We start from the raw sequence: 12619 nt of genomic DNA on the forward strand, positions 1-12619 counted from the left end.
TGGAAAAATTCAAGGGGTCTGAATACTTTACGAATGCACTGTATATATTCCAACCCCCTGTGAGTGCAATGCTGTCTCTTGCTGCAGAGTCCCCAGTCTTGAGGTTCCAAGTCAAGTAAAAAAAATAATTCTATCCATTTGAGTCTCAAGTCAGACGCGGGTCAAAGTCATGTGACGTTTGTGCTACCTATCCTTTAATTAAAGTTATGTTTATGCTACCTACCCTTTAATTAAAGTTACGTTTATGCTACCTACCCTTTCATTTAAGTTACGTTTATGCTACCTACCCTTTCATTTAAGTTACGTTTATGCTACCTACCCTTTCATGTAAGTTACTTTTATGCTACCTACCCTTTCATTTAAGTTACGTTTATGCTACCTACCCTTTCATGTAAGTTACTTTTATGCTACCTATCCTTTCATTTAAGTTACGTTTATGCTACCTACCCTTTCATGTAAGTTACTTTTATGCTACCTACCCTTTCATTTAAGCAAAAGAAGAAGGCAATATGAGAGTATGAGATAGAGAATATGTGAAGAGTGACAGTTTATTTGTGCATTTTGTTACAGGTCACTTGTGTTCAGAGAATTTCTAAACATATTTGCTTTGAACCTTAATAAAAGCAGCAATATGAAGACAGCAAGCATAAAACAAATGACATTACACGACACTCCAAGTTACTGAAAAATGGCCTGAATTGCAGGAAACTTCAGATGTGTAGTTTATCAAGACTGAAAGTTGTAGATACATAAGCAAGCCAAACGTGGCAATGGGAACAGAAATAGTGAAGAACGTAGCACCTTCTCTACCCACATCCTGTTTTGAACTGTGCAGTTAACCACGTAGCTAAGAACTCACACTTTTTTTATGTGACAAAACTGCCAGACATGCTGTCCAATAACTTATTTGATCACATGTAAATATGCAACGCATACATGTCTTAAGTTATATACAAGCAACATGCTTAATTGAGGAAGATCGGGCCTTTTCACTCATAGTCTCTCTTAGTTATCACCCTACATCCAATGGTCACAATTTTAGAAATGCCAAGCACAATCTTTGTTTCATTGGCTGCACACACATGAACTGAGTTCTTGCGTTCCTTATTACAAATAACTGCATTCTTTATTACAAAGAATTGTTACAATTTTAAGAATTTACGCTGTTTTCTCTAGGATTTTGGTCAAGAACAAATCCTCTGAAAATGGTTGTGTGAAAGTGCAACACCAAAGCAGTCCATCATGCACGCAGTATCTGTAGATAACTGAAGGCTTTTGTGAAAGGGAGAATGCTTGCTTCCTCCTAATGCTTCTCATGTCCATAATGGTCATATAGTACGTGTCTCTTCCCGAGTCCAGGTATGGCATCTATATTAGGACTGTCTCAGCAAGAAATGTTTGTATTGAACGTCACATCACACAAAGACGTACTGTAGTGTTCGTTCATAGCTCAGTTCAGGTGTCCTCCTCCTCCACTGAGTGGTTGAATCCAGGGATGAACTTCAGGATGTGTTTGCGGACGCTGGCTCTTCTGGCCTTCCTGGGGAGAGTCCCAAACAGGGAGGAGGCTCTGGAAGCATCCCATGTGGGGGAGGGGGAGGAGAGGGAACTGCTGCGGCTGGACAGGCTACCGCTGCGGGTACGGCTGAGGCTGGCTGGGGGCCTGGGGGGCCCCTCCTCGGTGAAGTCTCTGGAGAAGAAGCAACTATCGTCTGGACTGGCCACACTGCAGGGGCTCGGGGAGTCCAGGTCGCCAAACACACTGGCCAGGTCACTGTCCTCCGTCATCCCACTCTGGCAGCTACTGTCACTGGAGAAGCGGTGGCCACGGTGGCCACTGTGTCCTGACAGAGACATAGGAGACATCAGGGAGTCCATAGAGGGGTGTAGAGAACTGTCATTCAGGTTACCTTGAGACAAGAGAAGGGTAGTTAGTTCACAGTGTGGACTTATCCAACCACAGTATTCATGTGCACTATAAAGGATGTGGTTGATTGGCAGGATTTTTTTTTCAGTTAATTTCTCACAATGACGTTCAACAAAGCTCATTAATAGACAGATCAGCGATTTACTCGTCATTTTCACATCAGCTAATGAGAAAGGAAGTTCTGCGGTTTCAAAGCTGGGCAAAACCCCCACCTCGCATAAGACAGTTTTCCTGTAATCTGAGTGCTTGCAACTCCACCCTTCTCTCTCTCAGGGTTTGCTGTGTGGACAAAGATGTAGAATGACGATTAGACTTGGTTGACTCGGAGGTCAGCCATACAGTACTTAACATAACCTTTATAATGATGTGTTTCCCTGTGACCCAATTCATCTATGTAGGATTAGTGATGAAATGGTATTGAGCATACTTATAGCTATACTAAACCTGTTTCAATAGTGTGCTACGTTGTTCTGTCATGTGTGCTTATTTGTGCTGTGCTGGGTGGGGTTATGTGGTTTGCTACAGCACAGAGCACGCCACCCATATTTTCCACTGTAAGGTTTTATTCAACTAGGGTGTGTTATTGAAGCCAAACATCCGCCCTGTAAGAGAGACACACCTTGAGCAAGCTCATCTTCTTCTCCAGTTCAATCCTCTTCACCGCCGTCCCACACACCGTCTCCATCCTGAGATTACACAGGGACTAAATGAGCACAAGCAGCCATAGCTCCATATATAGTGCGCTAACTCTGACCATGTCCCATAGGGCACTTTATAGTGCACTACTTTGACCAGGGTCCATAGAGCTCTGTTCAAAAGCTGTGCACTATATTGGGAATAGGGTGCCATTTGGGATGCGCTCAAACAAATCTCACAAATAATTCTGACACCGTGATACAATATCAAGGTTCATCAAAATGTTTCTATGCTCAATGTTTTTCTCATTTCTTCAGAGTTAGACGGTAACCCTTTGGCTTGGGTCTCATTGCAGGTCTTACTCACCGTAATAGGTTGGCGGATTCTCGAATCAGGTCAACGATGCGCTGATGGCTTGACCCCTCAATGCTGAGCCCATTGATGGTGATGATAACATCACCTATGTGAACAGAGCAAGAGGAAGAGGGACAGAGAGGGAGAGAGTGAGAAGGAGAGAGAGAGAGAGAGCATATGAGAGATAGACAGAGAGAGAAAGAGAAGTCAGGCCTTTGCGTTGCTGGCCTTTCTCTGTGTGAAAGTTACATGTATTGTAATGGGTGTAACGTGGACATCTCTCTGATTCAATCAGATCAAGCGTTAAGCGGCGAAAGCTGACACCCGCATAGCTGATATTTTGGCAGTGTCAGAGGTGTAACTGCGTTGGAGCTGTCAAATCGGTGAGCAGCTGCTCTTGATCATTGTCACGAAGCCACACCCATCCCACTCGCGTTAGAAGTTCAGAACGAGAAAGTGTTGGCTAAATAATAATGACGCTCAAATTAAAAATCATAAAACTATTCATTTCTACCAGCCTAATCGAGGTGTACTGTAGATCACATCTCACATTTCAGTGTTCAAACTTGTAAACAAGGCTGCATGGGATTTCTCATAATGCGACCCCGTGCAGCCAATGGCAATGTCCACTTTAAGTATAATGACAGGAGCCGCTTGTGGATTTGACAGCCCGACACCACCAGAACAAACGCTATGCGGATGTCAGCTAAAGCGGATCTGTTTGAATAGAGCGCCGAGTTTGGGCCACAGGTAGAGGAAGTAGGAGGTGGGTGTCTCACCGGCGGTCAGACCTGCACTCTCAGCTGAGCTGTCCTCCTGCACCTTGCACACAAACGTGCACATCTCCACCGCCATGCTTTTCTTCAGCTGCATGCCATACGTCTAGAACAAGAGGAATCATACTTCTGTCACTAGGCAGGACTGATAGCGCAGATAAATATGTATTGAAAATGTATTTTGTATTAATTGTAAAACGGATTAAATGTCTCACCTGAATTTCAAATCCAAAAGTCTCATTGTCTTGCTTTTGCAACATAATGGTAGTCCTATGTGCAGGCAGAATTCAGTTACACACTTGTCATAACTTGAGTCATTAAACAATTGTGTTTGTATCATAGTATTAACAGTCAATCAAATTTCAATCAAATGTATTTATAAAGCCCTTCTTACATCAGCTGATGTCACAAAGTGCTGTACAGAAACCCAGCCTAAAACCCCAAACAGCAAGCAAACAGTGCCCTATACAAATGACAAAGGGCTTGTATTTACCTCTGAGGGTCAGTGTAATCCACTAAGGAGTTTGAGCGGGCTCTGTTGGACTGGAAAGTCAAAAGTATATTTAATACATTTTCATACATTTTATAAATACTTTTTTTTTTTTTATAAATAAAATAACTATTCTGATTATACATTTATTTCATGTAAAATAAACTATATTTAGACCAGTCTCTTCATATTCTTGGTAAATAATGTGACAAAATATGTTAATTTATCTTAAACAGTGTGTTTCCAGGTACTTTTTTTCTGCTCGTGAACTAGTTTGTCTCTTATGTAGAACAAAAAAATTACAATTGTCAAACTGCTTTTTGTCTTTGTAAGTGCTCTGTTCTGTTTTGGTAAGTGTTAATGTATACCTCTCTGATGCCACTGAAACAGTTTTATATACTATCTACAAACATCAATGACCTCTAAGAATAACAAACTGTGTGCAACTTATAGGTCACATGACTGAAATGATACACAGTAAAACAGTTCAATCTTTTCCTGTTTCTTTCCAAGGTTTCTCACTCACCTGTTTCCAGCCTCTTGGCAGAGTCCCGGGAGTAGTCCCCCCATTCTGACTGCTTTTGTTATGGGGTCCCTTCAGAGAGTGCTGATACCATACCTTCTTCCTCAGAGAGCCCTCCATAATGTAACTGTCCTGGCTGCCCTGTCGCAGGAGCCTGTTGAGGTTCATGGTGGATTGCATAGTGGAGTGGAGCGCTCTCTCTTCACAGCACCATATTGCAGCTCTGCTACAGATAGTTCCGTACAGTAACTCTGCATGTGTCGTATGTGGTGTGTCCCTGCCCTGCTGTGCTGCTGAAAGCAAATGTGTCAAAGCGGAAATCCACACCATGTGATTATGGTGAACCTGTGTTAGTCGATCACAGCCCTCGCTCACTTTCTTTACATTTTTTTCTTATTTTTCTCGTGAACTGTTCGTCTGCTCTGCTGCGGCCGGGAAAAGGAATCTGCTTACGTTTTTTTTCTTTTCAAACATCCCCCTTTTCTTTGTGCAGTCTGTGCGATTCGATTTATGGTCTGTCAGAAATCAGCAATGCATGAAAAACTGCCACCTCTGTGGTCTAGTCTAGCATCACCTGCTTCCCCTTACTCCAAGTTCTGTTTTCTGAATGGGTTGGAGTCAACCTGAGCCTCTCTGGTCTGCCAAGCAAAGAGCTTTGTCTTGTGAGGACAGACAAAAGCAGGCTTTCGCTCGGGGCTAGAGACTTGCTTTACAAACACACGGCATGGGTCAATGGCTAGAAGCCTTCAGACGTGGTTTGATCAAAGAGGAAATCACACACAGGCCAATAGTCAAGAATAAAAACAAAGTCGGACGTGCTAAAGAAGACTCTCTCACAGGACATAAAGAACAATATAAAAATGTAGTTTTTTTTGAGAGTTAAGGATTTTTCCTAATTAGTTTTCTAAGACAAAGAACAATATGTATTAGATGATTATACAGTACCTTTCCATTTGCATTCATTCAAATACCCCAAAATGTATGATGTGTTTGGGATACAAAACTAATTAAATTGGTCAAATAGAAACATCAGAATGTCCCACACCTAAAGCCTGTCTTTGTGACACTGTCCCAAATGGCACTGTATTCCCCATATAGTGCACCACTTTTGACCAGAGCCCTATAGGTTACCATTTGGGACCAGCCCTCACGAAACAGAACAATTAACGGCAGTGTTGCCTCACTCTAATCCTCTCTGGCCCATTGAACCTGTGTGACCCATAGGAGAGCCAGCTACCAAGCTTCCACGGGACTGTCAGGCCAGTAGATTTCCCCTCCACTGTAACACTGTGTACAGACAAGGAATGCACACCAAACGGCACACTATTCGCTATTCAGACCCCTTGACCTTTTCCACATTTTGTTACATTACAGCCTTATTCTAAAATGTATTAAATAAAACATTTTACTCATGAATCTACACACAAGACCCCATAATTATGCAAAATGTATACAAAAAACATAATATTTATATAAGTATTCAGAACCTTTACTCAGTACTTTGTTGAAGCACCTTTGGCAGCGCTTACAGCCTCAAGTCTTCTTGGGTATGACGCTACAAGCTTGGCACACCTGTATTTGGAGAGTTTATCCCATTCCTCTCTGCAAATCCTCTCAAGCTCTGTCCATGGGGAGCGTCGCTGCACAGCTATTTTCAGGTCTCTCCAGAGATGTTCGATCGGGTTCAAGTTCGGGCTCTGGCTGGGCCACTCAAGGACATTCAAAGACTTGTCCCGAAGCCACTCCTGCATTGTCTGGGCTGTGTGCTTAGGGTCGTTGTCCTGTTGGAAGAAGAACCTTTGCCCCAGTCAGGTCCTGAGCGCTCTGGAGCAGGTTTTCATCAAGGATCTCTCTGTACATTGCTCTGTTCATCTTTGCTCTCGATCCTGACTAGTCTCCCAGTCCCTGCCGCTGAAAAACATCCCCACAGCATGATGCTGCCACCACCATGCTTCACCGTAGGGATGGTGCCCGGGTTCTTCCAGACGTGATACTTGGCATTCAGGCCAAAGAGTTCAATGTTGGTTTCATCAGACCAGAGAAACTTTTTTCTCATGGTCTGAGAGTCCTTTAGGTGCCTTTTAGCAAACTCCAAGCAGGCTGTCATGTGCCTTTTACTGAGGAGTGGCTTCCGTCTGGCCACTCTACCATAAAGGCCTGATTGGTGGAGGGCTGCAGAGATGGTTGTCCTTCTGGAATGTTCTCCCATCTCCACAGAGGAACTTTGGAGCTCTGTCAGAGTGACCATCGGGCTCTTCCCCTGACCCCTGATTGGGTCACCTCCCCTGACGAATGCCCTTCTCCACCGATTGCTCGGAAGAATTCTAGGAAGAATCTAGGTGGTTCCAAACTACTTCCATTTAAGAATGATGGAGGACACTGTGTTCTTGGGGACCTTCAATGCTGCATAAATGTTTTGGTACCCTTCCCCAGATCTGTGCCTCAACACAATCCTGTCTCGGAGCACTACGGACAATTTCTTTGAAATCATGGCTTGGTTTTTGCTCTGACATGCACTGTCAACTGTGGGACCTTATATAGACAGGTGTGTCCCTTTCCAAATAATGTCTAATCAATTTAATTTACCACAGGTGGACTCCAAATGAAGAAGTAGAAACATTTCAAGGATGACCAATGGAAACAGGATGCACCTGAGCTAACTTTCAAGTCTCATAGCAAAGGGTCTGAATACTTATGTAAATAAAAGGTGTAATTTTTATATTTTTAATAAATTATCAAAAAATAAATCTAAAAACCTGTTTTTGCTTTGTCATTATGGGATATTATGTGTAGATTGATGAGGAAACATTTTTATTGAATCCATTTTAGAAAAAGGCTGTAACGTAACAAAATGTGGAAAAGGGGTCTGAATACTTTCTGAATGCACTTTAGGGCTCTGGTCAAGTAGTGAAATATGTAGGGAATAGGGTGCCATTTGGAACACATGGCTCAACTAGAAATGTAATTCTGATGGTTGTCACATTTAACATATTGCAATATTTCATCAAGACAAAAACATTCCTCGCTAATGTTTCAAATGTTACATTGTGCTGATCAGCTTTAAGTAGCTGGGATATTAATTGACCAATTGTGTGAATGTAGGAAGTTTACAGTCAGTTGTTCAGATAGGCCTTGCCTAGTTGGAAATTCACTGAGGAAAGAGCAGGGTAAAGTGCATGTACTGTAAGTGGTTTTATGACAGTTTTCCCTCAACTCTGCAGAACATACAGTACAAATTAAATTAGTTTGAGGCCTTGAATACTTCTACGTCACGTCACCATTGAAAAAAAAACAAGCCTGGTTTCAGAAATGTGTCTCACAAAGCCACATCTGTGAAGTTATGATTGTCCATGTTCCCGGTCACAGTGCTGTAGAATTGAACGGAGAATATGGTTAAACCTAAGCACATTCGGGAGTGGCTGACTCATCTGAGTAGTGCCGCTAACAGCCAAGGTGACAAGGCTTACTTCCTCCATTTAAACAGACAAATCTGCTGTAGTTGTCAAGTTAGCTGTCAAGTCTTCTGAACCACAGTACATTTATGAATCATTGCAGAGGATAAACGGATGACATACATAAGAAATTGTCATTTCAGGTAAATGACCGAAAATGAGAGGGAAACGCTCTCATTCCGGAAGTGATTATATTATAATCTGTCATGGGGAATTACACATGACAAACAAATAAGGTATTAAAGATATTGAAGAAAAATTTAATTTTCAATTAAATGTAGTTTATTGACTCACCGTTGTCACATATTTATAATAAATAGTGTAAGACTGAAAGACATATTGACATAAGAGACCCATATCTGAATTCACGACACAAAATAGTTGCTCTTGTCAAGAGAAAGAATGAAGCTAATTCATTGGAGGGTGACATTTCTCAACGTAAAACCTTCGTTAGAAAACTAATATCACATTCCCAGAGCAGGCAAAACTTCCAAATTGTGTCATACACAATTTTCAAAAGATATTTGACCAGAAATTACAGAATTAGTCTCTTTTCTTCGGAATGACAGATAGTCTATAGAAGCAAAACAATTCCACACATCATCTTGAGCAGTGGTCAAACATTGATCAGACTGTTCAGTTCCTCAGGGAAACCATGACAACAAAAGCACAGCTTAATTTCCAATTAGACAATTAACATTAGCTTGCTTGTCCACAGGATAGACAGAGCACTAAATACTGCAATGTCAATATATATTTTGTTAACATTTTGGGGAAATAATTACACATATTAAAGTGAAACGGTCATTGTTTTTACGTACAAAACATAATTGTAACATTGACTTAATGATACAGCTATATGGGCAGCAGAGCAGCAAGCCTGTAACTATGTACACCTATGAAGCAACTGCAGATGCTACATTGCCCATTGTACTGTACATTGACAACCCCCCCAGACAGATGCTGACTTGCATGAACTACAAAGATGTTAAACAGCTCAGGGCTCTATTCAATCTGTATCGCTGAAGCATTCCAGGTTATGAGATCCAAAGGTAAATTCCGATTGAGCCGACATATGCAGCTTTTACCGTGAATGCAGTCTTCGCTAACGCGGGAACTTTGCCTTCAGATTTCAATCACGCTGTAACTCTGAACTTTAGCGATCCAAATTCAATAGAGGCCTTATTTGCATAAGCAAACAATATAAAAGTAAACAAGAACAAATCTACATAAGTCATTAAAAGCCAAGTGTATTTTTCTAAACAGCACCCATCTTAAACAATCTCAAATCGCAGGCTTTGTTTAAGCAAAATGACACCACAGGCAATACATTGGCAAATTTCCAAACATACATTAGCAAAATGTCTGTGTGATATACACGTCGTATACCTCTGATTGAACTTGCTGCAGGCCTACACAAACAGAGCACCAGGCCTGCCGTGTTGTGTACAGGAGACACCCACAGCAGATTTAGCTTATGTCCCCGTTCCTAAACCTGTTATGGCAAGGGTTTACAAGCCAAGTCTGACAATGGCATTAGTGTTCACATAAGCAGCCTGAACACGGCCACTGTTCAAACTCACGGCTGTCTCGACTCACTGAAAAATCCCTCTTTAGTAGACAAACAAAAATATTTGGTGAACAATTTGGTCTTTTTTTGTGTTTGCATATTATCTTGGGTAAAGGGTGTACTGCTTTGAGTACATTATACCAACAATGTAGTAAATGTTGTACTTTATTTTTTTTTAAACAGTGTATGTATATATTTTCACATTGGCATTTCATAGGGCCCCTACATATTGTAGCATTCAATTAAAGGCTTTGGATATAACAATATTTCTATGGAATAAAAGTCTTTCCATAATTATATCTATATATTAAATATATTTAAATGTTTTTTTCTAAAACTTCTCTCTTCTGTAATATAACAAAAGTTGTGCTTCACAGAGAAGATGCGATTGTTAGGCGCGTGTGGATGTGTTTAAAGGGGCAATCTGCAATAGCGACATCCGTTTTTTCACTTTTATTACATTAATGATATACACCCATTGATTCTTAAAGAATATAACTTGTAAATGCCTCATGAGCTAAGTAAAACTGTCGTAGCACATCGAAAACCAAACAAACAATATTTTACGCCATTGTTTGTAAACAGTGCCATTGTACACAGATACTGTATATCCTCAAAGCATGGTTAAAACCAGAGATCCTATTAAATCACTATTCTTATTTCAACTATTAGTATTTTAATTCCTAATTATATGGTTAATACTATAACATTGATATCATGGATGGTCAGTCCTTGCATCTATAGCTCTGTCTATGAATTTGAGAGTAGTTACATTTCTCCAGCCCCATCCCTCAGCTGTTAACCAAAATAGCGGCGGATGTCCACTTTGTCATTGTTGTTGTTAGAACTGCAGATTGCCCCTTTAACAATAACATATTGTGATATACAACATCTTGGACTTTTTTACTTAAATACAGAGTATAGTTGATATAGGCATTATTTTTCAAGTCATATACAAAAATATATATGGATACGAAATAGAATAGGGTGGGGAGGGGGCAGCACCCAAGTAGCAGTTATCTTTATGGATGTAGACCTTGGGTGTCCTTTACTAATCAGGCATAGCAGTGAGTGCATTACTCGGTAACATTTACAATCCTTTTTGTATGTTGCCTACTGTTGCCACTACAGTACATACACTATTATATGGCATGAAGCATTCAATGTGCAACTTCAAGCTTTGGGCACTTAAAAACATCTGAGGTAGCAGAGACAAATCAGTACATTGTAAATCATCCATTGTCATCTAAAAAGGTCACAGTTTCATTTCCTGTTCCTTCTTGATTGGGTGATGCAGTTCCAGTCACACACTGCAGGGCAGGAGTGTTCCCTGCTGGGTAGCAGCAGTAGGCGCCTTTGGCATCACAAGCTGAGAATGCACACTGCTGAGTCGTATTCATTAGTGCACAACACAGCAAAAAATAAATAAAAAATGAAAATTTGAGTTTCTTATTTGACAAATTCTGGTAGACCCCTCCCCGCTCCGGTCTGTTTTATTGTTTGGTTTCTAATGAATACCACCCAGTTGAGTGTTTAGTGCTTCAGTGTAGTCCAGAGGATGCTTTGCTCCCAACTAATAACAGCACATTGGACGGGGGGGGGGGGGGGGGGGGCAGCCAGTGGGCTAGCTTACCTAGCTAATCTTTGATGTCCTTGAGTACAGTCACCTGAGAGACGGTTTTCTTGACCCTCAGTGCGGTGAGCCGAGCTGCAGCATTGGCGTACCAGCACTCGCGCATCAGCTTGCCTATCACCCGCAGTGCCTAACGAATCAAGAGGGATTTTTATCAATTAACAGGCCCAGATTTTACATGGTCAGACCAGACTTTTATGGTAATTTAGCACAGGCTCTTATCCAGAGCGACTTACAGTAAGTGCATTCAACTAAGGTACAATGCCTTCAGAAAGTATTCATACCCATTGACTTATTCCACATTTTGTTGTGTTGCAGCCTGAATTAAAAATTGATTAAATATTTTTTGTTCTCACCAATCTACACACAATACGCCCTAATGTCAAAGTGAAAACATGATTTTAGACATTTTAGCAAATATATTGAAAATACAGAAATATCTAATTCACGTAAGGACTCACACCCCTGAGTCAATACTTTGTAGAAGCACCTTTGGCAGCAATTACAGCTATGAGTCTTTCTGGGTAAGTCTCTAAGAGTTTCCACACCTGGATTGTGCAACATTTGACCAATATTCTTTTCAAAATTATTCAAGCTCTGTCAAATTGGTTGTTGATCATTGCTAGACAACCAATTTCAGGTCTTGCCATATATTTTTTTATAGATTTAAGTCAAAACTAACTCAGTCACATTCACTGTCTTCTTGGTAAGCAACTCCAGTGGAGATTTTCCCTTGTGGTTTAGGTTATTGTCCTGCTGAAAGGTAAATTCATCTCCCACTGTCTGGTGAAAAGCAGATTGAATCAGGTTTTCCTCTAGGATTTTGCTTGTGCTTAGATCTATTCCGTTTCTGTTTTATCCTGAAAAACTCCCCAGTCCTTAATGATTGAATTAGGGACCTTAATGATAATTGTATGTGTGGGGTGCAGAGATGAGGTAGTCATTCAAAAATAATGTTAAACACTATTATTGCACACAGAGTGAATCCATGCAACTTATTAAACATCTCAATTAAATCCTTTTAAATTCAGGCTATGACTAAATGTGGAAAACGTCAAGGGGTCTGAATACTTTCCGAAGGCACTGTAGGTAACACAACCCCATATCACAGTCAACGCAAGTAAAAACTTCTTCAGAAACAGCAGTTCAATTTACAGAGGTACAATTCAAAATGCTAGCCAAGCCAACATACAGTATTTACCTTATGGCACTGTAGTGGTAAAGCAAAAAATAATAAAACATTCCAGTCTAGGGTTGT

At 40.9% G+C, this 12619-nt stretch overlaps 2 protein-coding genes across 2 annotated transcripts in view; both read right to left on the reverse strand.

The window, feature by feature from the left end:
- Positions 1 to 545: 545 nt before the first annotated feature.
- LOC120057854 (cytohesin-interacting protein-like) lies at positions 546 to 5162 on the reverse strand. The gene is made up of 8 exons (XM_039006321.1): positions 4710 to 5162; positions 4187 to 4236; positions 3909 to 3963; positions 3697 to 3799; positions 2930 to 3023; positions 2547 to 2613; positions 2140 to 2206; positions 546 to 1910 (listed from the first exon to the last, which is right to left on the reverse strand). The coding sequence occupies exons 1-8, from the start codon at positions 5034 to 5036 to the stop codon at positions 1456 to 1458; spliced, it is 1218 nt and encodes a 405-aa protein (XP_038862249.1). The 5' UTR covers positions 5037 to 5162; the 3' UTR covers positions 546 to 1455.
- A 3278-nt stretch (positions 5163 to 8440) lies between these two features.
- The window catches only part of LOC120058226 (activin receptor type-1C-like), a 29309-nt gene continuing 25130 nt past the window's right edge, over positions 8441 to 12619 (reverse strand). Inside the window, exon 9 of the mRNA XM_039006730.1 lies at positions 8441 to 11491. Coding sequence (XP_038862658.1) covers positions 11366 to 11491 — 126 coding nt within the window. The 3' untranslated portion in view covers positions 8441 to 11365. The remainder of the gene's footprint in view (positions 11492 to 12619) is intronic.

This window comes from Salvelinus namaycush, chromosome 13 (assembly GCF_016432855.1).
Source record: "Salvelinus namaycush isolate Seneca chromosome 13, SaNama_1.0, whole genome shotgun sequence".
Classification (NCBI taxonomy): Eukaryota; Metazoa; Chordata; class Actinopteri; order Salmoniformes; family Salmonidae; genus Salvelinus; species Salvelinus namaycush.